This window comes from Stegostoma tigrinum, chromosome 1, assembly GCF_030684315.1.
Source record: "Stegostoma tigrinum isolate sSteTig4 chromosome 1, sSteTig4.hap1, whole genome shotgun sequence".
Classification (NCBI taxonomy): Eukaryota; Metazoa; Chordata; class Chondrichthyes; order Orectolobiformes; family Stegostomatidae; genus Stegostoma; species Stegostoma tigrinum.
The window spans coordinates 193,462,518-193,490,282 of NC_081354.1; the positions used below are offsets into that span (position 1 = coordinate 193,462,518).

General features: G+C 45.4%; 1 protein-coding gene across 3 annotated transcripts in view; it reads left to right on the forward strand.

The window, feature by feature from the left end:
• Window positions 1–18,846, forward strand: part of LOC125458563 (galectin-3-binding protein-like) — an 89,158-nt gene extending 70,312 nt beyond the window's left edge. For all 3 annotated transcript variants that reach the window (XM_048543971.2, XM_059650893.1, XM_048543961.2), the window contains 3 exons: window positions 8,619–8,750; window positions 12,950–13,217; window positions 15,930–18,846. In XM_048543971.2, coding sequence (XP_048399928.1) covers window positions 8,619–8,750; window positions 12,950–13,217; window positions 15,930–17,001 — 1,472 coding nt within the window. In that variant the 3' untranslated portion in view covers window positions 17,002–18,846. The remainder of the gene's footprint in view (window positions 1–8,618; window positions 8,751–12,949; window positions 13,218–15,929) is intronic.
• The last annotated feature ends 8,919 nt before the right edge of the window (window positions 18,847–27,765 follow it).

The following is a 27,765-nucleotide window of genomic DNA, read 5'->3' on the forward strand; positions in this document are numbered from 1 at the left end:
AGTTGCTCTTTACATAAATGATCTGGACATGAATGTACAAGGCATGATTAGTAAGTTTGTAGATGATACAAAATTAGGAGTTATTGTTGATAGTGAGGAAAGTTATCAAAAATTACAGAGGGATCGTGATCAGTTGGGGAAGTGGGCGGAGGATTGAAAATGCAATTCAATACAGATTGCAGGTATTCCGTTTTGGATACTGTTGGGGGAGATGGCTCACCAGAGGAAGGCAGCAGTAGCCAGGTTCACGGCACCGTGGCTGGCTCTGCTGTACAGAAGGGCGGGACAAAGAGTGGAAAGGCGATAGTCATTGGGGATTCAATTGTAAGGGGAGTAGATAGGCGGTTCTGCGGTCAGAAACGGGACTCCCGATGGTATGTTGCCTCCCAGGTGCACGGGGCAGGGATGTCTCCAATCGGCTGCAGGACATTCTGAAGGGGGAGGGCGAACAGCCACCTGTCATGGTGCACATAGGCACCAACGATATAGACAGAAAATGGGATGAGGTCCTACAAGCAGAATTTAGGGAGTTAGGAGCCAAGTTAAAAAGTAGGACCTCAAAGGTAGTAATCTCAGGATTGCTACCAGTGCCACGTGCTAGTCAGTGCAGAAATGAAAGAATAGCCAGGATGAATGCGTGGCTTTAGAGATGGTGTAGGAGGGAGGGGTTCAGATTTTTGGGACATTGGAATCGGTTCTGGGGAAGGTGGGACTATTACAAATTGGACGGTCTACACCTGAGCCGGACTGGAACCAATGTCCTTGGGGGTGCTTTTGCTAATGCTGTGGGGGAGGGTTTAAACTAATGTGGCAGGGGGGTGGGAACCAAATATTGGACAGAAAAGAGGTGGAAACGAAAGCCTGTAGGGAACTAGATAATGGAGTCAGTGTGACTAAAGGGAAAAGTAGTCGGGGAGCAGATGATGAACACAAAGGGACAGGTGGTCTGAGGTGCAGTTGTTTCAATGCGAGAAGTGTAGTAGACAAGGCAGATGAGCTTAGGGCTTGGATCGGTACCTGGAGGTATGATGTTATTGCTATTACTGAGACTTAGTGGTTGAGGGAAGGGCATGATTGGCAACTAGTTGTCCCAGGATATTGATGCTTCAGGCAGGATAGAGAGGGAGGTAAAAGGGGTGGAGGACCAGCAATACTGGTCAAAGACGATATCGCAGCCGCACTGAAGGAGGGCCCCATGGAGGACTCGAGCAGTGAGGCAATATGGGTAGAACTCAGAAATAGGAAGGATGCAGTAACAATGCTGGGGCTGTACTACAGGCCTCCCAACAGCGAGCGTGAGATAGAGGCACAAATATGTAAACAGATAATGGAAAGGTGTAGAAGAAACAGGGTGGTGGTGATGGGAGATTTTAATTTTCCCAACATTGACTGGGATTCACTCAGTGTTACGGGTCAAGACGGAGCAGAATTTGTAAGGTGTGTCCAGGAGGGTTTTCTAGAGCAGTATGTATGTAGTCCAACTCGGGAAGGGGCCATACTGGACCTGGTGTTGGGGAATGAACCCGGCCAGGTGGTTGATATTACAGTAGGGGACTACTTTGGAAATAGTGACCACAATTCCGTAAGTTTTACAATACTCATGGAGAAGGATAGGAGTGGCCCTAAAGGAAGAGTACTAAACTGGGGGAAGGCCGACTATACCAAGATTCGGCAGGATCTGAGGAATGTAGATTGGGAGAAACTGTTTGAAGGTAAACCCACATTTGAGATGTGGGAGGCTTTTAAGGAGATGTTGATTTGCGTGCGGGAGAGACATGTTCCTGTGAAAATGAGGAATAGAAAAGGTGAGATTAGGGAGCCATGGATGACAGGTGAAATTGTGAGACTAGCCAAGAGAAAAAAGGAAGCATACATGAGGTCTAGGCGACTTAAGACAGACAAAGATTTGCAAGAATATCAGGAATGTAGAGCGAATCTGAAAAAAGGGATTAAGAGGGCTAAGTGAGGACATGAGATATTGCTGGCAAACACGGTTAAGGAAAATCCCAAAGCTTTTATTCATATATAAAGAGCAGGAGGGTAACGAGAGAAAGGATTGGCTCACTTAAGGACAAAGAAGGAAAGTTAAGAGCTGAATCAGAGAAAATGGGTGACATTCTTAACGAGTACTTTGCATCGGTATTCACCAAGGAGAGGGACATGACAGATGTTGAGGTTTGGGATAGAAGTTTGCTTACTCCAGGTCAAATTGACATAAGGAAGGAGGAAGTGTTAGGTATCCTAAAAGACACTAAGGTGGACAAGTCCCCAGGTCTGGATGGGATCTATCTTGGGTTACTGAGGGAAGCAAGAGAGGAAATAGCTGGGGCCCTAACAGGTATCTTTGCAGTGTCCTTAGACACGGGTGAGGTCCCAGAGGACTGGAGACTTGCTAATGTTGCCCCCTTGTTTAAAAAGGGCAGCAAGGATAATCCAGGTAATTATCGACCGGTGAGCCTGACGTCAGTGGTATGGAAGCTACTGGAGAAGATACTGGGGAATAGGATCTATTCCCATTTGGAAGAAAATGGGCTTATCAGTGATAGGCAACATGGTTTTGTACAGGGAAGGTCATGTCTTACCAACTTAATAGAATTCTTTGAGGATGTGACAAAGTTGATTGATGAGGGAAAGGCTGTAGATGTCATATACATGGACTTCAGTAAGGCATTTGATAAGGTTCCCCATGGCAGGCTGATGGAGAACGTGAAGTCACATGGGGTCCAGGGTGTGCTAGCTAGATGGATAAAAAACTGGCTGGGCAACAGGAGACAGAGGGTAGTAGTGGAAGGGAGTTTCTCAAATTGGAGACCTGTAACCAGTGGTGTTCCACAGGGATCTGTGCTGAGACCACTGTTGTTTGTGATATATGTAAATGATCTGGAGGAAGGTGTAGATGGTCTGATCAGCAAGTTTGCTGATGACACTAAGATTGGTGGAGTAGCAGATAGTGAAGGGGACTGTCAGAAATTACAGCAGAATATAGATAGACTGGAGAGTTGGGCAGATAAATGGCAGATGGAGTTCAATCCGGGCAAATGCGAGGTGATGCATTTTGGAAGATCAAATTCAAGGGCGAACTATACAGTGAATGGAAAAGTCCTAGGGAAAATTGATGCACAGAGAGATCTGGGTGTTCAGGTCCATTGTTCCCTGAAGGTGACAATGCAGGTCAATAGGGTGGTCAAGAAGGCATATGGCATGCTTTCCTTCATTGGGCAGGGTATTGAGTACAAGAGTTGGCAGGTCATGTTGCAGTTGTATAGGACTTTGGTTCGGCCTCATTTGGAGTACTGTGCACAGTTCTTGTCGCCACATTACCAAAAGGATGTGGATGCTTTGGAGAGGGTGCAGAGGAGGTTCACCAGGATGTTGCCTGGTTTGGAGGGTGCTAGCTATGAAGAGAGGTTGAATAGATTAGGATTATTTTCATTAGAAAGACGGAGATTGAGGGGGGACCTGATTGAGGTCTACAAAATCATGAGGGGTATAGACAGGGTGGATAGCAAAAAGCTTTTTCCCAGAGTGGGGGACTCAATTACTAGGGGTCATGAGTTCAAAGTGAGAGGAGGAAAGTTTAAGGGAGATATGTGTGGAAAGTTCTTTACACAGAGGGTGGTGGGCGCCTGGAATGCGTTGCCAGTGGAGGTGGTAGACGCAGACACGTTAGCGTCTTTTAAGATATATTTGGACAGGTACATTGATGGGCAGGGAGCAAATGGACACAGACCGTCAGAAAATAGATGACAGGTTAGATAGAGGATCTCGATCGGCGCAGGCTTGGAGGGCCGAATGGCCTGTTCCTGTGCTGTAGGTTTCTTTGTTCTTTGTTTGTTTCTTTCTTTCTAAAACAGAGAGAGGCCGACTGAAACAGGGAGAGGCCGAGTAAAACAGGGAGAGGCCGAGTAAAACAGGGAGAGGCCTACCAAAATCCATGTGTGGAATTTAAAAACATTCGTGGAGCTAGATCAGAGTTAACATTGTGTGTCTGCTCTCAGAACATTGTTCTAAAGAAGGATCACTGAACTCGAAACATTAACTCTGATTTCTCTCCGCAGATGCGCCTGGACTGTGCTGTACTGTTCTCTGTTCTATGTTTAAACTTTCCACATTAGACAGGGGTTCACCTGCACATCTGCCAATGTGGTATACTGCATCCATTGTACCCGGCGTGGCTTCCTCTACATTGGGGAAACCAAGCGGAGGCTTGGGGACCGCTTTGCAGAACACCTCCGCTCAGTTCGCAATAAACAACTGCACCTCCCAGTCGCAAACCATTTTAACTTCCCCTCCCCCTCCCTGGGTGACATATCCATCCCGGGCCTCCTCCAGTGTCACAGTGACACCACCCATAAACTGGAGGACCAACACCTCATATTCTGCCTCAGGAGCCTACACCATAATGGTCTAAACACGGAATTTACCAGTTTTAAAATCTCCCCACCCCCGGCGTCATCCCATGACCAACCCTCCCTCTCATCCCAGCCTCCTTGACCTGACACAACCTGTCCATCTTAGAACATAGAGCATAGAACAGTACAGCACAGGACAGGACTGGCCCTTCGGCCCTCGATGTTGTGCCAAATTTTTACCCTAAACCTAAGGTCTAGCTAACCTCCACCCCTACCTTATACTATCGTCCATATGCCGATCTATTAGCTGCTTAAATGCCCCTAATGAGGCTGACTCCACTACCCTCTCCGGCAATGCATTCCACGCCCCTACCACTCTCTGAGTAAAGAACCTACCTCTGATGTCTCCCCTTTCTCTACCTCCACCCACTTTAAAACTATGTTCCTGAGTAAAAGCTGCCTCCACCCTGGAAAAAGTCTCTGGCTGTCCAGAGAAATTGAGTACAAGGATCAGGATGTCTTGTTGTAGCTTTATACAACTTTGTTTCAGCTGCACTTAGAGTATTGTGTTCAGTTCTGGTCACCACATTGCAGGAAGGATGTGGAGGCTTTGGAGACGGTGTGGGAGAGTTTAACCAGGATGCTGCCTGGATTGGAGGGTGTGGGCTATCAGGAGAGGCTGTTGTTTTCTCTGGAACACTGCAGGCTGAGGGGAGATTTGATCTAAGTCTAAAAATGATGACACAGGGGAATTGTGAACTGATTGGCTGTCGGAAATCTTTCCTAAATTTGAGAAAAAGCCATTGCAAAACGAATTAATAAATATTTAAATAACTAACGATTAGCTAATTAATAAAGTAATTAACTAGGTACAGATGTTTGGCAGGAAATGTATAATGTAGAAGCTAGCTGATCCCATGACCAGCAATATTCTAAACCCTTCCTCCCCATGTCCACATCCTGATGCCTTTTAAATGCTGTAAATGTACCAGGCCCCACCACTTCCTCTGGCAGCTCATTCTGCACATGCATCACATTCTTGTGTGAAAAAGTTGCTGCTTCGGCCCCGGTTAAATCTTTTCCCTCTCACCTCGAACCTAAGCCCCTCTAGTTTTAGGCTCCCATACCCGAGGGAAACGATTATAAGACACAGAAGCAGAAATTAGGCCATTCAGCCCATCGAGTCTGCTCCGCCAATCAGTCATGGCTGATAAGTTCCTCATTCCCGTTCTCCTGTTTTCTCCCTACAACCCTTGATCCCCTTGATAATAAACACCCTGTCCATCTTAGTCTTAAATGTACTCAATGACCTGACCTCCACAGCCTACTGTGTCAGTGAATTCCATAGATTCACCACTCTCTGGCTGAAGATGTTTCTCCTTATCTCTGTTCTAAAAGGTCTTCCCTTTACTCTAAGGATGTGCCCTCAGGTCCTATACTCTCCTACCAATGGAAGTATCTTCCCAATATCCACTCTGTCCAGGCCATTCGGTATTCTGTAAGTTTCAATTAGATCCCCCTCATCCCTGTAAACTCCAATGAGGAGAGTCCCTGATGTTCTCATATGTTCCTCATATGTTAAATCCTTGTCTATTTACCCTGTCCATGTCCCTCACAATTTTATAAACATCTACAAGGCCACCCGACAGCCTCCGACACCCCACGGAAAATAGCCCCAGCCTATTCAGCCTCTGCCTTTAGCTCAAACCCTCTAACTCTGGCAACATCCTTGTAAATCTTTTCTGAACCCTTCCAAGTTTCACAACATCCTTCCCATAGCAGGGAGGCCAGAATTGCACACAGAATTCCAAAAGTGGCCTAACCAATGTTCAATCAACTGAAACATGACCCTCCCAACTCCTTTACTCAATGCACTGACCAGCAAAGGCTAGCGTACTGAACACCATTCTTCATTATCCTACCTAAGGAACTATGTACCTACACTCCCTAGGACCTTACCATTAGCATCTTCACTGTCCACTGGAGTCGTATGAGATGATTGGAGGTTGGCAAATGTCATTTCCTTGTTTCAGAAAGGGAATAGTGATAATCCTGGAAATTACACACTAGTCAGTTTTACTTCTGTGGTGGGCAAATTATTGGAGAGGATTTTGAGAGATAGTATTTGTGATTATTTGGAAAAGCACAGTTTGATTAGAAATAGTCAGCATGGCTTTGTGAGGGGCAGGTCACGCCTCACAAGCCTTATTGAATTCTTTGAGGATATGACAAAACACATTGATGAAGACAGTGCAGTGGATGTGGTGTATATGGATTTTAACAAGGCATTTAATGAGGATCTTCGTGGTAGGCTCATTCAGAAAGTAAGGAGGCATGGGATTCAGGAAAATTTGGTTGTCTGGATACAAAACTGGCTGTCCGATAGAAGACAGGGAGTGGTAGTGGATGGAAAGTATTCAGCCTGGAGCTTGGTGACCAGTGGTGTTCTGCAAGCGTCTGTCTGGGACCCCTGCTCTTTGTGATCTTTATAAATGACTTGGATGAGGAAGTGGAAGGGTGGATTAGTAAGTTTGCTGATGACATGAAGGTTGGTGGAGTTGTGGACAGCATGGAGGGCTGTTGCAGGTTACAACAGGACATTGACAGGATGCAGAGCTGGGCAAAGAAGTGGCAGATGGAATTCAACCCAGAAAAGTGTGAAGCAATTCATTTTGGAAGGTGGAATTTGAATGCAGAATACAGGATTAACGGCAGGATTGTCGGCAGCGTAGAGGAACAGAGGCATGTTGGGGTCCATATCCATAGATCCCTCAAAGTTACTACCCAAGTTGATAAGGTTATAAAGAAGGCGTATGGTGTGTTGGCTTTCATTGTCAGGGGAATTGAGTTTCAGAGCAGCGAGGTTATGCTGCAGCTCTATAAAACATTGGTTAGAACACACTAGGAGTATTGTGTTCATTTCTGGTCATGTAATGAGGTGGAGGATGTGGAAGATTTAGAGCGAGTGCAGAGGAGATTTAACAGAATGCTGCCTGGACTGGAGGGTAGGTCTTATGAGGAAAGTTTGAGGGCTTTTTTCATTGGAGTGAAGAAGGATGTGAGATGACTTGATAGAGGTGTACAAGATGATGAGAGGCACAGATAGAGTGGATATCCAGAGGCTTTTTCCCAGGGCGGAGATAACTATTACAAGGGGACATAGTTTTAAGGTGATTGGAGGAAGGTATACGGGAGATGTCAGAGGTAGGTTCATGACACAGAGAGTGGTCGGTGTGTGGAACGCACTGCCGGCAGAGGTAGTGGAGTCAGATACTTCAGAGACTTTTAAGCGAGTCTTAGATAGGCACATGGAGGATAGTGAAATGTAGGGTATGCAGGGTAGTTTGATCTTAGTAGGATAATATGTCAGCACAACATTGTGGACCACAGGGTCTGTACTGAGTTGTATTGTTCTGTGAGTTTTATGCTCTATGTTTGTTCTACTGAGTGTATAAGTCCTGCCCTGATTTGCCTTTCCAAAATGCAGCACCTCACGTTTATCTAAATTAAACTCTATCTGCCACTCCTCGGCCCATTGGCCCATCTGATCAACATCCTGTTGTACTCTGAAATAACCTTCTTTCTTTCAGTTTTTGTCCAATACAACCACAAACCTGCCTTCTCCCCCATACCCGCTCTGATCGTCTATACTATGACTGAGAATGTGTGCCTTCTTAACTCCCCTTTACCCTGTCCTCCTGCTCTCCAAGATCCCTGTGTTCCTTTGAGCTTCCTGGTGTCTTGCCATTCATTGAATAAGAGCATTAGCCAGGGAGGGGTGGGGATGGGGGTGTCTGGATAATGAGCCCAGTGACGTTACATCTAACCATCGCCTCCTCTGCAAAGTCCCACAGCTGCTGCTGTGTTGGTTTGATCCAATCAGGACCAGCCAGCTGCTCTTGGTTACCAATCCGGGAACATTCCCGCTGCACCAGCATCACCTCAAAATAATGACTGAGCTCAGATTTCACCACCTGCCACAGCAAGTGTATCAATTCAAGTGCCCAGAGCATTATCATGGGACTTTGTTGGCTCTCTCCATGACTGTACCAGCTTCCAACGCCCTGAGACAGCATTACAAAATGGGTTGAATAAAGGAATGCCCCGAGGTTTTGTTCATGTAGAAAGAGAACCAGCCATGACCTCTGGTGCTGATCACCTGGGCTGGGTCTTTTTCTGAACCTGTGTGAGATAGTTGAGAGTTGAGTTTCTTGCTCGTTAGCAAGGAGTTTGGTCTCTGTAACTAAATCCTGATTCCTTCCCCAGGGTCCGGCTCGATCCTATTGGATGAGGTCTTCTGCACTGGTTTAGAATCGTCTCTGACACAATGTCAAAGCGAAGGCTGGAAAATTCACAACTGCCAGCACTCTGAAGATGCTGGTGTTCGCTGTGACCCACGTAATGTTTTCCTGTCTCATGAAACCATTTCTCATTGATTTGCTTTTGTCTATTTTACCTCTTATTTCCAAATGTCTTCCCTCTCATCCTCAATTCTTTAGTGAGAGGGAACAGCTTCTCCCTGTCTATTTTGTCAAGACATCTCATATTTACAAAACTATAATTTGACCTTTTCTCAGTCTTTATTCTCCAAAGAAAACAGTTGCAGTTTCTTCAATCTCTCCTCATGATTGAAGATTCTTAGCCATGGAATATGGTCTTGCACTTGCTGATACCCTGAAATCCATTCTACACAGAGATAGGAAACAGGTAAGGTTTTAAAATTTAAGTCTGTAAATCATTAAGTTCCCAATTTACCTGTCAGGTGGGCTCAGATTTACACAGATCACTCATCAAGTTCCTGTTCTTAATATAGAACTCATAGTTTAGATTTACCTGTGGTTACAATTTATAGACATTAGCTCATTACTCATTAAAACTCTCAACCGCCTTTAAAACACCTAAACCAACACCCAGTCAGGAAAATAAAACACATCAGCTTTTCACACATTGGGCAACAGTATGTGCCACTGTTCACCAGGGTCTCTCAGCTTCACATGGTTCTCTTACACATTCTCTGTTCTCTGACCTCCTCTTCCAGCTTCTTTCGCTTATCTACTGCACTGATGTGCTGATTTCTTCACAATATAGTCCCTTTTGGTCTGTTGCCTCCTGGCTCCAAGGGTTCAGGACATAACAGAATGACTGGATAAAACTCTGGAGAGGGAGAATGAGTGACAAGTGGTTTACTTGGGAAAGCAACAACATAGGGAGGGATAGCGTGGAAGTCTCGCAGGGTCAGCTTCATGACTCGGTTGAATGCAGATGTTGAGGGCAGTAAGCTCAGAAAAACTCTCTGTGCCATGTGTTTTTAAGCAGAGTTTGATCCCACCCCCAACCTGTGAGCACTTAAAACAAACACTCAAAGTGGGGCTAACACAGTGTGGAGCTGGAGGAAAACAGCAGGCCAGGCAGCATCAGGGGAGCACAAAAGCTGATATTTTGGGCTGGTAAACTTTCCTGCTCCTCTGATGCTGCCTGGCCTGCTATGTTCCTTCAGCTCCACACTGTGTTATCTCTGACTCCAGCATCTGCAGTTCTTACTGTCTCTGAAAAGTCGGCTAATCTGTTTTTCAGCAACCTCTCATGGTGAAATAAAACAAACCCCTAACACTCACTTTACAATCAACAAGTACCAGTTTATTTATCTAATTATGAGAGTGAACAAATTAACTAAATTACTAGCATCCCAAATAAATCCCTTCAAACCACTAACTATTCCCAAATAAAGCAAGATTCTAATGCTTTGCTGTTCCAGTAGATATAAATCCCACATATGTGAAAAATATAATTTGGTCTCTCAAAATTACAGCCAGGTTATGTGCCTTCCAGAATATTCTGTGGCATCTCTGTTGATTTTTAATAGAGGAATATTAACAAGTTTGTGGTTGGTTCTGTTGGTGTTCAGATGGTGCTTTCTCTAGGTCATAAAGCAGTTGTTGAGAGCGAATGGTTCTCTCTTGAGAGTTGATGGTCATTAGCTCTATGGCTTTATCCAACTAGAACAAAGAACAAAAAACAAAAGAAAACAAAACAAAACAAACAAAAAACAAAAAAAACAAAGAAAATGCACTAACATTCTGACCATCACAACTAAAGCCGCCTAGCCTTCCGGGGGCCGTATCCCGTGATTCCCATCCAATTCATATATTTGTGAAGACGCCCTTCACAAGTCACTATTGTATCTGCTTCCACTACCTCCCCTGACATTGAGTTCCAGGCACCCATCACAAAGAAATTGCCTTGTACATCACCTTTAAACATTGCCTCTCACACCTTAAACCCAAGGCCCCGGGTAACTGACTCCTCCACCCCGGGATAAAGCTTCTGACTCTCCAGTCTGTCCATGCCCTTCATAATCCTGTAGATCTTTATCAGGTTGCTCCTCAACCTCCATCGTTCCAGTGAGAACAACCTAAGTTTCACCAACTTTGCCTCGTAGCTAATGCCCTCCATTCCAGGCAACATCTTGGTCAATCTTTTCTCTACCTTCACCAAAGCCACCATATCCTTTTGGGAGTGTGGCGACCACAATTGAACACAATATTCCAAATGTGGCCTGACTAAGGTTCTATAAAGCTGCAACCTTACCTGCCAATTTTTAAATTCAATGCCCCGGCCAATGAAGCCAAGCATGCCAAATGCTTTGTTGACGACCTTTTCCACACGTGTTGCCACTTTCAGCATCCTGTGTGCCTGTACACCCAGATCCCTCTGACTTTTAGTACTCCTAAGGGTTCTGCCATTTACTGAATATTGAATTACTGAATACATTACTGATTAGACCTTCCAAAAGGCATTACTTCACATCTTTCTCGATTAAACTCCATCTGCCAACTCTCTGCCCAACTCACCAACTGATCGATATCCTGCTGTATCCTTTGACAGTCCTCATCACTTTCCGTAGTTCTACCAACCTTTGCGTCATCGGCAAACTTACTGATCAGACCAGTCACATTTTCCTCCAGATCATTTATATATATATTACAATTAGCAAAGACCCCAACACTGATCCCTGAGGAACACCACTAGTCACAGCCGTGTATTCAGAAACACACCCTTCCACTGCTACCCTCTGTCTACTATGATCGAGCCAGTTTTTATCCATCTTGCAAGCTCACCTCTAACCCTGTGCAACTTTACCTTCTTTATCAGCCTGCCACGAGGGACCTTGTCAAAGGCATTACTGAAGTTCATGCAGACAACATGCACTGCCCTAACTTCATCCATCATCTTCATCACTTCCTCAAAAAACTCAACCAAGTTAGTGAGACATGACCTCCCCTTCACAAAACCATGTTGATTCTCGCTAATATGCCCACTTATTTCCAAGTGGGAGTAAATCCTGTCTCGAAGAATCTTCTCCAATAATTTCCCTATCACTGACATAAGGCTCACCAGCCTGTAATTAGCTGGATTATCCTTGCCACTTTTCTTCAGCAAAGGAACAATATTGGCTATTCTCCAATTCTTTGGGACCTCCCCTGTAGCCAGTGAGGATATAAAGATTTCCAAAGTGAACGATCTACACACTGTTTCAAGGGGCCCTCCTGAATGCTCCTTACAAACTCTGCCCCATCCGAGCCCCAATCACACAGTGAGTCCCAGTCAATATATGAGAAGTTAAAATTACCCACAACAACAACCCTGTTACTTTTACACCTTGCCAAAATCTCTCCCCTTACTATATATATTACAATTGGAGGGTTGGAATATAAAAGCAGGGATGTGCTTCTGAGGCTTTATAAGCCTCTAGTTAGGCCCCATTTAGAATACTGTGTCCAGTGTTGGGCCCCACACCTCAGGAAGGACATACTGGCCCTGGAGCGTGTCCAGCGGAGATTCACACGGATGATCCCTGGAATGGTAGGTTTAACGTATGATGAACGGCTAAGGATCCTGGGATTGTATTCATTAGAGTTTAGAAGGTTGAGGGGAGATCTAATAGAAACTTACAAGATAATGTATGGTTTAGAAGGGGTGGACGCTAGGAAGTTGTTTCCATTAGGCGGGGAGACTAGGACCCCTGGGCACAGCCTTAAAATTAGAGGGGGTAAATTTAAAACTGAAATGAGACGACATTCTTCAGCCAGAGAGTGGTGGGCTTGTGGAGTTCATTGCCACGGAGTGCAGTGGAGGCCGGGACATTTGGATGTCTTCAAGGCAGAGATCGACAAATTCTTGATCTCAGAAGGAATCAAGGGTTACGGGGGGAGTGCAGGGAAGTGGAGTTGAAATGCCCGTCAGCCATGATTAAATGGCAGATTGGACTTGATGGGCCAAATGGCCTTACTTCCACTCCTATGTCTTATGCTCTTTTGGTCTTAATTAGCAAAGCTCTCTCCCCATTTATTTCAGAATCCTCTTCCCCTCCCAACCAAAACATCAAGCTTTCCTGCTCCTCCGATCCTGCTTAGCCTGCTGTGTTCATCCAGCTTCACACCGTATTGTCTCCTATCTCTAACAGTTCACCTTCTCCCTGTAACCACTCTATGGCCTTGGTCCTCTCTGACTCTTCAAAGCTCTTGAGTGATGAGGCTTCTTTTCTCAGAGCTGCAGCTGCCAATATGGTAAATAATGATTGCCTCCTGCTTTTACAGGGCAGGCTGGAGACATGCCCAGTTACAGGTTTGAGCAGATTGCAGAGCTGCATGAGTCTCTGAATAGGTTGTACCTCAGCCAGAAACACTGTCAGGTGAAGATCCTGGTGTTAACAGCGAGGCGAGGACCTGTTAAACTCCACCTGTGTGCACACAGATTGATCCTATCCCTCAGCACAGATGGGAACCTCATCAGTGAGAACAAAACCAGTGGCATCCAAATCCTGGTCCAGCAGGACTGCTTGCCATATGTGGAAGACTTCATCAGGTACTCTGTTCCTTTCTGGATAGACTGCTCTTGTTATGATCACAAATTCCACATGCTTCTCCCTATCTCTCAATCAAACAAGAAAATAGACAAGGGCCAGGGGACCTGGGAAAAACTGTTTAGGTGCAGGACTGGGCCATTCAGCCCCTTCAGTATCTCCCAGCCCCCGATTCAATAAGATCACAGCTGATCTTGGGATTCAACTCTACTTTCCGGTATGATCTCTAAGTCCCCCGAGATTCCCCAAGAAATCAAAAATCAGTTGATCCTTGTGTTCATTTTCTATTCAACAAGACAGGCTCCATATCCCCAACCCTCCCTGGGTTGGAAAATTCTAAAGATTCACACCCTCTGGATGAAGGAACCTCTCTTCATCTCAGGCTGAAAGATACAGGCACTTACCCAACTTCCAAAGGCCAGGGGAAGCAGTCTCAACTGTCTACCCCATCAGGTCCCTTCACTGTCTGCAGGTGTCAAAGAGATCTGTTCCTGTTGTAAACTCCAGGGAACATCGACACACTTTAACAGCCTCCCATTGGAGGAGAGAGCCCTCATCCCAGGGGATCCCTTGGAGAACATTCACTTTTCCAACTTATCTGTTCGTTAAATATGGAGAACCACAGGGAACGAGCAGGATCCATTAGGGTCCGTTGGACAATCTGTACGGGGAGCTGAGTGACACTGGGAGGGTGCTCAGTGATTATTTACATCTGTCTTTATTCGGGAGGAGCAAGATGCAGGTACAAATATCAAGATGATGGACTGTGAAGTTCTTGAGCAGACATGGGGAGTGAGGAGGTATTGGAGGTTTTGTTGCATTTAAAACTGGACAAATCCCTAGGTGCAGATGGGGAATGTATCCCAGGCTGCTGGGAGGGAATGCTAGCACCCCTGAGCTGTTTATATCATCACTGGCCACAAGGAGGTGCCAGAGGTCTGGGAGAACAGCCAATGAGGTTCCACTTTACAAGAATGATGAGAGCGATAGACCAGGGAACCATAAACCAGTGACAGAAGACCGTTCGTGTGACTAGAGCCTGGTGTGCAGTGGGGTTCCACAGGGATCAGTGCAGGGTCCCTTATTGTTTGTGATGGTCATTAACGATGGAGATGAGAATGTGAAGGGGGTAATAAGTAAGTTTGTGGATGATACAAAGATTGGCCGAGTGTCTGACAGTGAGTGAGAAAGTGTTAGATTACAGGAGGATAGAAACAGATTGGTCAGATGGGCGAGAAGCGATCAGTGGCAGATGGAACTTAATCCTGATAAATGTGAGCTGATGCACTTTGGAAGAAGGAACAAGACAAGGGAGAATTGAATGAATAGCAAGACATTAGGAAGCTCAGAGGGATCTTGGGGAGCTTGTGCACAAACCCCTGAAGGTGGTAGGGCAGGTTACTAGGGGAGTTTAGGGAGGGATATGGGACACTTGTCTTTCTCAGATATGGTATGGATAATAAGAGGAGGGAGGTTATGCTGGGGCTGTACAACACTTTAGTGAGGCCACAGCTGGAGCACTGTGTGCAGTTCTGGTCCCCACATTATAGGAAGGATTTGATTACACTGGAGGGGGTGCAGAGGAGATTCACCAGGATGGTGTCTGGGATGGAGTATTCCAGCGACAAAGAGAGGCTGGAGAAGCTTGGGCTGTTTTCTTTGGAGCAGGGAAGGTTGAGAGGGGGGAATCTGATGGAGATATGTAACATTATGATCGGCATGAATAGGGTGTTTGGAAAGCAGCTGTTCTCATGAGTTGAAAGGTCAGTCACAAGGGGGATGTAATTTGAAAGGGAAAGGCAGGAGGTGGAGAAGGGAATTTGGGTGAAAGGCTTTCTCTCCAAGAGGGTGGCGGGGGTGTGGAATGTACTACCCGGGAGGAAGGCTCACAAATTTTAAAAAGTAATTGGATCAGAAAATTTAATTCAAGGTTATTGTCTCAGTGCAGACAAGCAGGTATATATTCAGGGGGTATGATATTTTAGGTATAAATACAGGGGGTATTATATTTTAGCTAAAAATGCAGCAGGTATTGTATTTTCGGTATAAATACAGGTGGTGTTATATTTTAGGTATAAATCCAGAGCGTGCTATATTTTAGGTATAAATCCAGTGGGTGCTATATTTTAGTTATAAATACAGGGGTATTATATTTTATGTATAAATACAGGGGGTATTATATTTTAGGTATAAATACAGGGGGTATTATATTTTAGGTATAAATGCAGTGGGTATTATATTTTAGGTATAAATACAGGGGGTATTATATTTTATGTATAAATACAGGAGGTATTATATTTTTGGTATAAATGCAGTGCGTATTATATTTTCAGTGTAGATGCAGGGAGTATAGACTGGCCGGGCTGAAGGACATTTTCTGCAGTGTCCGATTTCATGATTGTATGATATTTCCCTTCCTCATTTGCTAATTGTATATTGTCCTGAATCTGTGTGAGCAAATCTGACTACATACCAACATTTACACCAAGGACAGTTTTAAACAAGTACTCTGCTGTTCTGTTCCTGTGACATATAAATTGTTCTGATGAGGGAGCTCAATGTAATATCCCCGTTTGTGTCTGACACAGACTTGGGTGGGTCGGTGAGCTGTGAGGGGGATACAGGGATATTTCAGTGGGATTTGGCCAGGCTGAGAAATACTTCATACATTACCTCATTGTCCCCTTTTTCTTATCTCTCCGTTTCTTCCTCAGGTACTTTTACACCAAGAAAATTGACATCAATTTGTCATCAATCAAGTGCATTCATAACATGGCGTCCAATTATGGTGTGACTGCAATTCGTGATTACTGCGATAAACTGTTTTATAAACTACTCCCCCAGGATCCTTCCTTCAAGCACCAGCTGGAACTGTATAACTATGCTGAGACTGTGAAAGATCCTCTGCTGAAAGAGATTTGTATGGAGTATTTCGCTTGGAATTGTGAAACATTCATCAGGTCTCCAAGCTGGTATGAGGTGACTGGAGATCAGCTGAACACTCTCCTGCTCAGGTCAGACATTGTCATCTGGAATGAATTGACTTTGTTTAGAGCTGTTGAAACCTGGATCATTCACAAGAAGAAAACAGAGCTGACCCATGAGCTCATGGATAAAATACGCTTTCACATGATTGCCCCGGAAGACCTCTCCCGGATTCAACTCCAGTCAAAACTGTACGAAGAACATGATGGTTTCTTTCTCAAGAGATTCCTGAAAGCATTCGAGTTTCATTCAGTTTCAGTTGAGCAGCTTAACAAAGAAAGGCATTTCTCTGACCTCAGCTTGGAGCCTAGAATTTATATATCCTCCGAATGGAGCGCTGTGTTAGACATTGACCCAATCAGCCACATGCGCTCCTCATCCTCCATGTACTATAATGGTTACCAGTATGTCCATCAGGTCAGCTTCACTCAACCATCTTCACCAAGCATTACCTTCCAAACTTCCAGGTTCACTAGTGCCTTCTACAATTCAGACACAATATCATGGATAGCTCACTACCACACAAGTTCTCAAAGCTGTAAAAGGAGCAATGTGCGCTGTCCCTACAACATCTACCCCATTGCAACCTTAAACATCAAGAAGCAGAACAAAGAGAGCTCTGTTCAGTACCAAAACAAAGTGTTGCTTCTTTGCAGCAACAGTTACATATCCTATGTGCATGACGTTAAGGAAGGCAGTGCCATTCTCCCCTCCTTCAAAGGCCAGGGGCTCTTTTTCTTTGGCTGTGAATCAGGTTATTTCTCCACTCTCAGGTTTGTTGTCCGGCCAATGTACAGGTGAAACAGTATCAAGAAACAAGACCATGAGCAGTTATTAACACAGGCAACATTACACTGAGCACTCTGTACATTCCAACCCACAAACAGTGTCATACCACACATTCAGACTGTGACATATGTCAGGAAACACTCAGATCCTGAAATGAAATCTGAATTGACAGGTATTTTTTAAAAAGTTAACCTGATGATCTTTCTCTGAAACACATTTATCATAGAATCCTTACAGTGCAGAAAGTGGCCATTCAGACCATCAAAGTTACATTGGTCCTCGAAACAGCATCCCACCCAGAACAACTTCCCATACCCTTTCCCACAGCTAAACCACGCATCCCTGGACATTAAGTTTAGCATTGCCAATCCACATCACCTGTATGTCTTTAGAATGTGGGAAGAAACCAGAGCAATCCCACACAGACAGTTGTCCAAGGCTGGAATTGAACCCAGGTCCCTGGTGCTGTGAGGCTGCAGTGCTAACCACTGAGCCACCCAGTCACACGAGGTGCGGACTATGAAATACGCCTAAAGAAAGGAATGGAACTGGAATGGGGATTGACCGTGACACCAGAAACTCAACTCCAGCCACTCTGCAACTTCTTAACATCTGGAATTCAGCTTCTGTAACACACATGGTCTATGGTTATGAAATGTCCCAGACACCACCATCACCGTCCCTGGATATGTCCTGTCCCACCAGCAGGACAGACCCAGCAGAGGGGGCGGCACAGTGGGATACAGACAGGAGGGAGTTGCTCTGTGAATCCTCAACATTGACTCCAGACCCCATTGGCAGGCAGGGCGTTCCACACCCTTACCACTCTCTGAGTAAAGAACCTGCCTCTGACATCTGTCTTAAATCTATCACCCCTCAATTTGTAGCTATGCCCCCTTGTACAAGCTGAAGTCATCATCCTCAGAAAAAGACTCTCACTGTCCACCCTATCTAATCCTCTGATCATCTTGTATGTCTCTGTTAAATCCCCTCTTAGCCTCCTTCTCTCCAATGAGAACAGACCCAAGTTCCTCAGCCTTTCTTCGTAGGGCATGCGCTCCAGACCAGGCAACATCCTGGTAAATCTCCTCTGCATCTTTTTCAATGCTTCCACATCCTTCCTGTAATGGGGCGACCAGAACTGCACGCAATATTTCAAATGAGGCTGCACTAACGTTTTGTACAGTTGCAGCATGACATCACGGCTCCGGAACTCAATCCCTCTCCCAATAAAACCTAACACACCGTAAGCTTTCTTAACAGCACTATCAACCTGGGTGGCAACTTTCAGTGATCTATGTACATGGACACCAAGATCCCTCTGCACATCTCCACTACCAAGAATCTTTCCATTGACCCGGTATTCTGCCTTCCTATTATTCCTCCCAAAGTGAATCACCTCAAATTTATCCGTATTTAACTCCATTTGCCACCTTTCGGCCCAATTCTGCAGTTTATCCAAGTCTCCCTGCAACCTGCAACATTCTTCCACGCTGTCTATCACTCCACCGACTTTCGTGTCATCTGCAAATGGTGTCTGTGTGGAGTTTGCACATTCTCCCTGTGTCTGCATGAGTTCCTTCCAGGTACTCCGGTTTCCCCCACAGTCAAAAGAGAGAAAAAGACAGAGAGAGAGAGAGAAAGAGAGACAGACAGAAAAGGACACAGAGAGACAGGGACACACAGGGAAAGGAACAGACAGAGGGACAGGTACAGGAAGGAAGGGACCAAAGAATCTGACCACCCAGCAATTTTGAAAGAATCAAATCATTTATAGTGAAGTTGTTGATGTGAAAACTATAAAGTTTAATTCTTCCCAGTGTCATGTTCAAATAAAGTTGTGACTGTTTCACTGACTGTGGGATCATGCTGTGCAGTCACCTGCCTGATACACACAGAGGGACATTAATATCAAGGGAGTCCGCAGTGTCCTCGAAACACCCTGTACCCAACAACATTCAACGGAGTGTGCAGTGTCCGAGGGACATCAAGACAGTCAGAGAGAATCAGGCAGGTAGTGCTTTCCTCATAACACCTTCCCTCCATACCAGGCAACATCCTGGTAAATCTCCTCTTCACTCTTTCCAATCCTTCCACATCCTTCTAATAATGCGGCGACCAGAACTGCACACAATACTCCTGTTCAGGGATTATGAAGCACTAGGAAAGAAATTGAAGTACAGGTCCTCAAGGGCCATAATCTCCGGATTACTGCCTGAGCCACGTGCTAATTGGAGTAGGGAAAACAAAGTTAGGGAAGTCAACACGTTGCTAAGGGATTGGTGTGGGAAAGAGGGATTCCATTTCATGGGGCATTGGCATCAGTTTTGGAACCGGGGGGGATCTGTACCGTTGGGACGGTCTCCACCTGAACCGATCTGGAACCAGTGTTCGAGCGAAAAGGATAAATAGGGTGGTCAGTAGGATTTTAAACTTCTGAATTGGAGGGAAGGGAAAGTGAAAGAGACAGGGAGTATGGAGTTAAATGGAAAGATATGCAAAGGGACAGCATGTGTACAGGTGGATTTAAGCTCGAGGCAGACTAGGAATACAGTAAAAAGGAAGGATAGCTTAAGACACTTTGGGATTTCCAACCTCTCTAATAATGATAAGAAAGTGAGTTTTGAGAAGATTTGTAGCTCAGGTTGAGGTTCTGGATGTGAGTTTGCTCGCTGAGCTGGAAGGTTAGTTTTCAGACGTTTCGTCACCATGCTAGGTAACATCATCAGTGAGCCTCCGACGAAGCGCTGGTGTTATGTCCCGCTTTCTATTTATCTGGTTAGGTTTCCTTGGGTTGGTGATGTCATTTCCTGCGTTGGTGATGTCATTTACTGTTCTTTTTCTCAGGTAGATTGGCTCCAAATCAATGTGTTTGTTGATGGAGTTCCAGTTGGAATGCCATGCTTCTAGGAATTCTCGTGCATGTCTCTGGCTTGTCCTAGGATGGATGTGTTGTCCCAATCAAAGTGGTGTCCTTCCTTATCTGTATGTAAGGATACGAGTGATAGTGGGTCATGTCGTTTTGTGGCTAGTTGATGTTCATGTATCCTGGTGGCTAGCTTCCTGCCAGTTTGTCCAATGTAGTGTTTGTCACAGTTCTTGCAAGGTATTTTGTAGATGACGTTCGTTTTATTTGTTGTCTGTATCGGGTCTTTTAAGTTCATTAGCTGCTGTTTTAGTGAGTTGGTGGGTTTGTGGGCTACCCTGATGCCAAGAGGTCTGAGTAGTCTGGCAGTCATTTTGGAAATGTCTTTGATGTAGGGGAGAGCGGTTATGGTTTCTGAGCCCGTTTTGTCTGTTTGTTTGGGTTTGTTGCTGAGAAATCGGCGGACTGTGTTCATAGGGTACCCATTCTTTTTGAATACGCTGTATAGGTGATTTTCCTCTGCTCTGCGTAGTTCCTTTGTGCTGTAGTGTGTGGTGGTTTGTTGGAATAATGTTCTAATGCAGCTTCGTTTGTGGGTGTTGGGATGGTTTTTGCATTAGAACATTATTCCAACGAGCCACCACACACTGCAGCACAGAGGAACTACGCGGAGCAGAGAAAAATCACCTATACAGCGTATTCAAAAAGAATGGGTACCCTATGAACACAGTCCGCCGATTCCTCAGCAATAAACCCAAACAAACAGACAAAACGGGCTCAGAAACCAGAGCCACTCTCCCCTACATCAAAGACATTTCCGAAATGACTGCCAGACTACTCAGACCCCTTGGCATCAGGGTAGCCCACAAACCCACCAACACACTAAAACAGCAGCTAATGAACTTAAAAGACCCTATACAGACAACAAGCAAAACGAACGTCATCTACAAAATACCTTGCAAGAACTGTGACAAACATTACATTGGACAAACAGGCAGAAAGCTAGCCACCAGGATACATGAACATCAACTAGCCACAAAACGACATGACCCACTATCACTAGTATCCTTACATACAGATGAGGAAGGACACCACTTTGATTGGGACAACACATCCATCCTAGGACAAGCCAGAGACATGCATGAGAATTCCTAGAAGCATGGCATTCCAACCGGAACTCCATCAACAAACACATTGATTTGGAGCCAATCTACCATCCTCTGAGAAAAAGAACAGGAAATGACATCACCAATGCAGGAAATGACATCACCAACCCAAGGAAACCTAACCAGATAAATAGAAAGCGGGACATAAAACCAGCACTTCGTCGGAGGCTCACTGATGATGTTACCTAGAATGGTGACGAAACGTCTGAAAACTAACCTTCCAGCTCAGCGAGCAAACTCACATCCAGAATGATAAGAAAGCTAGCATTAAGACACTTTATCTAAATGCTCTTAGTATTCGCAACAAAGTAGATGAATTAACAGCACAAATCTTCTTGAATGATTATGATGTGGTAGACATCAGAGAGACATGGTTGCAGGGAGCTCAGGACTGGCAGTTAAACATCCAAGGATTCACAACATATCGCAAAGACAGGGAGGTGGGCAGAGGGGGTGGGGTTGCCTTGTTAGTTGAGAATGGAATTAAATCTACGGCACTGAATGACACAGGGTCAGAGGATGTGGAGTCTGTGTGGGTGGAATTGAGGAACCACAAAGGCAAAAAAACTCTAATGGGAGTTATGTACAGACCTAACAGTGATCAGAACCAGGGGCGCAAGATGCACCGAGAAATAGATAGGGCATGTCAGAAAGGCAAGGTCACAGCGATCATGGGGGACTTCAATATGCAGGTAGATTGGGTGAATAATGTTGCCGGTGGATCCAAAGAAAGGGAATTCATGGAATGTTTGCAGGATGGCTTTTTGGAACAGCTTGTGATGGAGCCCACAAGGGAACAGGCTATTCTGGACTCAGTGCTATATAATGAGCCAGACTTTATAAAAGACCTTAAAGTAAGAGAACACTTAGGAGGCAGCGATCATAATATGGTAAAGTTCAGTCTGCAGTTTGAAAGAGAGAAGGCAAAATCGGATGTAATGGTATTACAGTTAAATAAAGGTAATTTACAGGGGCATGAGGGAGGAATTGACGAAAATTGACTGGAAGTGGAGCCTAGCGGGGAAGACAATAGAGCAACAATGGCAGAAGTTTCTGGGTGTAATTGAGGACACAGTACAGAGGTTCATTCCAAAGAAAAGAAAGATTATCCAGGGTGGGATTAGACAGCCATGGCTCACAAAGGAAGTCAGGAAATATATCAAAGAAAAAGAGACAGCCTATAAAGTGGCCAAGAGCACTGGGAAATCAGAAGATTGGGAAGGCTACAAAAACAAACAGAGGATAACAAGGAGAGAAATAAGGAAGGAGAGGATCAAATATGAAGGTAGGCTAGCTAGTAATATTAGAAATGATAGTAAAAGCTTCTTTCAATACATAAGAAACAAACGAGAGGCAAAGGTAGATATTGGGCCACTCCAAATTGATGCTGGAAGGCTAGTGATGGGAGATAAGGAAATAGCTGAAGAACTTAAGTACTTTGCGTCAGTCTTCACAGTGGAAGACATGAGTAGTATGCCAACAATTAGGGAGAGCCAGGGGGCAGAGTTGAGTACGGTAGGCATTACAAAAGAGAAAGTGCTAGAAAAGCTAAAAAGTCTAAAAATTGATAAATCTCCTGGCCCCGATGGGCTACATCCTAGAGTTCTGAGGGAGGTGGCTGAGGAAATAGCGGAGGCTTTGGTTGTGATCTTTCAAAAGTCACTGGAGTCAGGGAAAGTCCCAGATGATTGGAAAATTGCTGTTGTAACCCCCTTGTTTAAGAAAGGATCAAGACAAAAGATGGAAAATTATAGGCCGATTAGCCTAACCTCGGTAGTTGGTAAAATTCTAGAATCCATCATCAAGGATGAGATTTCTAAATTCCTGGAAGTGCAGGGTCAGATTAAAACAAGTCAGCATGGTTTTAGTAAGGGGAGGTCATGCCTGACAAACCTGTTAGAATTCTTTGAAGAGATAACAAGTATGTTAGAGCAGGGAAACCCAGTAGATGTTATCTATCTGGACTTCCAAAAGGCCTTTGATACAGTGCCTCATGGGAGGCTGCTGAGCAAGGTGAGGGCCCATGGTGTTCGAGGTGAGCTACTGGCTTGGATTGAGGATTGGCTGTCTGACAGAAGGCAGAGAGTTGGGATAAAAGGCTCTTTTTCGGAATGGCAACCGGTGACGAGTGGTGTCCCACAGGGTTCAGTGTTGGGGCCACAGCTGTTCACCTTATATATTAATGATCTGGATGAAGGGACTGGGGGCATTCTGGCAAAGTTTGCCGATGATACGAAGACAGGTGAACAGGCAGGTAGTACTGAGGAGGTGGGGAAGCTGCAGAAAGATTTAGACAATTTAGGAGAGTGGTCCAGGAAATGGCTGATGAAATTCAATGTGAGCAAATGTGAGGTTTTGCACTTTGGAAAAAAGAACACAGGCATGGACTATTTTCTAAATGGTGAGAAAATTGGCAAATCAGAAGTGCAAAGGGATCTGGGAGTGTTGGTCCAGGATTCTCTAAAGGTTAACTTGCAGGTAGAGTCCGTAATTAAGAAAGCGAATGTAATGTTGTCGTTTATCTCAAGAGAGTTGGAATATAAAAGCAGGGATGTGCTTCTGAGGCTTTATAAGCCTCTAGTTAGGCCCCATTTAGAATACTGTGTCCAATTTTGGGCCCCACACCTCAGGAAGGACATACTAACCCTGGAGCGTGTCCAGCAGAGATTCACATGGATGATCCCTGGAATGGTAGGCTTAACGTATGATGAACAGCTAAGGATCCTGGGATTGTACTTATTAGAGTTTAGAAGGTTGAGGGGACATCTAATAGAAACTTACAAGATAATGTATGGTTTAGAAGGGATGGACGCTGGGAGGTTGTTTCCATTAGGCGGGGAGACTAGGACCCGTGGACACAGCCTTAAAATTAGAGGGAGTAAATTTAAATGAGATGCCATTCTTCAGCCAGAGAGTGTTGGGCCTGTGGAATTCATTGCCGCAGAGTGCAGTGGAGGCCAGGACGTTGGATGCCTTCAAGGCAGAGATCAACAAATTCTTGATCTCAAAAGGAATCAAGGGCTACGGGAACAGTGCAGGGAAGTGGAGTTGAAATGCCCATCCGCCATGATTTAAATGGCGGAGTGGACTTGATGGGCCAAATGGCCTTACTCCCACTCCTATGTCTTCTGGTTTTACGGTCTTAAGTGCTGCCACACCAGAGTTTTGTACAGCTGCGACATGACATCATGGCTCCGAAACTCAATCTCTCTCCCTATAAAACCCAACACATTGTACACCTTCTTAACAGCCCTGTCAACCTGGGTGGCAACTTTCAAGGATCTGTGTACATGGACACCGAGATCTCTCTGCTCATCCACACCACCAAGAATCTTACCATTAGCCCAGTGCTCTGTATTCCTGTTACTCCTTCCAAAGTGAATCACCGCACACTTAAACTCCATTTGCCACCTCTCAGCCCAGCTCCGCAGCTTATCAATGTCCCTCTGCAACTTACAACATCCTTCTGCACTATCCATAACTCCACCGACCTTCGTGTCGTCTGCAAATTTACTAACCTATCCTTCTACGCCCTCATCCAGGTCATTGATAAAAATGACAAACTGCAGTGGACCCAATACCGACCCTTGTGGTACACCACTAGTAACTGGTCTCCAGGATGAACATTTCCCATCAACTACCACCCTCTGTCTTCTTTCAGCAAGCCAATTTCCGATCCAAACTGCTATGTCTCCCACAATTCCATTCCTCCGTATTTTGTACAATAGCCTATTGTGGGGAACCTTATTGAACGCCTTGCTGAAATCCATATACACCACATCAACCGGTTTACTCTCATTTACCTGTTTGGTCACCTTCTCAAAAAACTCAATAAGGTTTGTGAGGCACGACCTTCCCTTCACAAAACCGTGCTGACTATCCCTGATCAATTTATTCTTTTCTAGATGATTATAAATCCTATCCCTTACAATCTTTTCCAATACTTTACCAACAACTGAGGTAAGGCTCACTGGTCTATAATTACCAGGATTGTCTCTGCTCCCCTTCTTGAACAAGGGGACAACATTTGCTATCCTCCAGTCTTCTGGCACGATTCCTGTAGATAATGATGACATAAAGATCAAAGCCAAAGGCTCTGTAATCACCTCCCTAGCTTCCCAGAGAATCCTCGGGATACATCCCATCCGGCCCAGGGGACTTATCTATTTTCACACTTTCCAGAATTGCTAACACCTTCTCCTTGTGAACCTCAATCCTGTCTAGTCTAATAGCCTGTACCTCAGTATTCTCCTCGATAAAATTGTCTGTTTCCTGTGTGAATACTGATGAAAAATATTCATTTAGTGCCTCTCCTATCTCTTTAGACTCCACACACAACTTACCACTACTGTCCTTGACTGGCCCTAATCTTACGCTAGTCATTCCTTTATTCGTGACATACCTAGAGAACGCCTCCCCCTCTCTCCCTATTTATTCCAGAACCCTCACCCCATCCCCCTCTCTGATGAAGGGTCTAGGCCCGAAACATCAGCTTTTGTGCTCCTGAGATGCTGCTTGGCCTGCTGTGTTCATCCAGCTTCACACTTTATTATCTTGAATTCTCCAGCATCTGCAGTTCCCATTCTCACCTATAACTAGAGATGGCTTTCGGTTTTCTCATGTCCCCTCCTGGCTCTTCTTCGCTCTGTCTTTAAGCCCTTCCTGGCTAACATGTAACTCTCAAGTGCCCTAACTGAGCCTTCATGCCTCATCTTCACGTAAGCCTCCCTCTTCCTCTTGACAAGAGTTTCAACTTCTTTCGTGAACCATGGTTCCCTCGCTCGACCACTTCCTCCCTGCCTGACAGGTACATACTTATCAAGGACACGCAGTGGCTGCTCCTTGAATAAGCTCCACATTTCAATTGTGCCCAGTCCCTGCAGTTTCCTTCCCCATCCTATGCCCCCTAAATCTTGCCTAATCTCATCGTAATTGCCTTTCCCTCAGCTATAACTCTTGCCCAGTGGTGTACACTTATCCCTTTCCATCACTAAAGTAAACATAACAGAATTGTGATCGCTATCACCAAAGTGCTTACCTACTTCCAAATCTATCACCTGGCCAGGCTCATTATCCAGTACCAAATCTAATGTGGCTTCGGCCCTTGTTGGCCTATCTACATACTGTGTCAGGAAGCCCTCCTGCACACACTGGACAAAAACTGACCCATCTATAGTACTCAAACTATAGTGTTTCCAGTCAATATTTGGAAAGTTGAAGTCCCCCATGACAACTACCCTGTCTCTCTCACTCCTATCGAGAATCATCTTTGCTATCCTTTCCTCTACATCTCTGGAACTATTCGGAGGCCTATAGAAAACTCCCAACAGGGTGACCTCTCCTTTCCTGTTTCTAACCTCAGCCCATACTACCTCAGTATATGAATCCTCATCAAACGTCCTTTCTGCTTCCGTAATACTGCCCCTGACGAACAAAGCCACACCGCCCCCTGTTTTACCACCTTCTCTGATCTTGCTGAAACATCTAAACCCCAGAACCTGCAACATCCATTCCTGTCCCTGCTCTATCCATGTCTCCGAAATGGCCACAACATCGAAGTCCCAGGTGCTCACCCATGCTGCAAGTTCACCCACCTTATTCTGGATGCTCCTGGTGTTGAAGTAGACACACTTCAGACCACCTTCCCGCCTGCTGGGACATTCCTGCGACCTTGAAACCTTTTTCATGACCTCACTATTCGCAACCTCCTGTACACTGGAGCTACAATCCAGGTTCTCATCCCCCTGCTCAATTAGTTTACCCCCTCCCGAAGAGCGTTCGCAAATTTCCCCCCCAGGGTATTGCTACCCCTCTGGTTCAGGTATAGACTAACCTGTTGGTACAGGTCCCACCTACCCCAGAATGAGCCCCAGTTATCCAGGTATCTGAATCCCTTCTCCTGCACCATCCCTGCAGCCACGTGTTCAACTGCTCTCTCTCCTTATTCCGCGCCTCGCAAGCATGTGGCGCGGTTAACAAACCAGAGATGACAACTCTGTTTGTTCTAGCTCTAAGCTTCCACCCTAGCTCCTTGAATTTCTGCCTTACATCTCCGTCTCTTTTCTGACCTATGTCGTTGGTGCCTATGTGGACCACGACTTGGGGCTGCTCCCCCTCCCCCTTCAGGATCCCGAAAACACAATCCGAGACATCACGGACCCTGGCACCTGGGAGGCAACACACCAACCGCGAGCCTCTCTCGTTCACACAGAATCTCCTATCTATCCCCATAACTATGGAGTCTCCAATGACTAATGCTCTCCTCCTCTTCCCCCTTCCCTTCTGAGCAGCAGGGACAGACTCTGTGCCAGAGACCTGTGCCCCACTGCTTTCCCCTGGTAAGTCCCCCCCCTCAACAGTATCCAAAACGGTATACTTATTGTTGAGGGGGATGGCCACAGGGGATCCCTGCACTGTCTGCCTGTTCCCTTTCCGTCCCCTGACTGTAACCCATCTACCTTTATCCTGTACCTGAGGTATGGCTACCTCCCTATAACTCCGCTCAATCACCACCCGACCCCCCCCCCCCCCCCCCCCCAGCCTCCTGAATGATCCGAAGTTAATCCAGCTCCAGCTCCACTTCCCTAATGCGGTTTCCAAGGAGCTGGTGTTGGGTGCACTTCCCGCAGATGAAGTCAGCAGGGACACCAGTGGTGAGCCATACCTCCCACATTCTACAGGAGGAGCATGCAACTGCCCTAATGCCCATTCCCACTGTTCTGGATTCACACACAGAGTATTGAA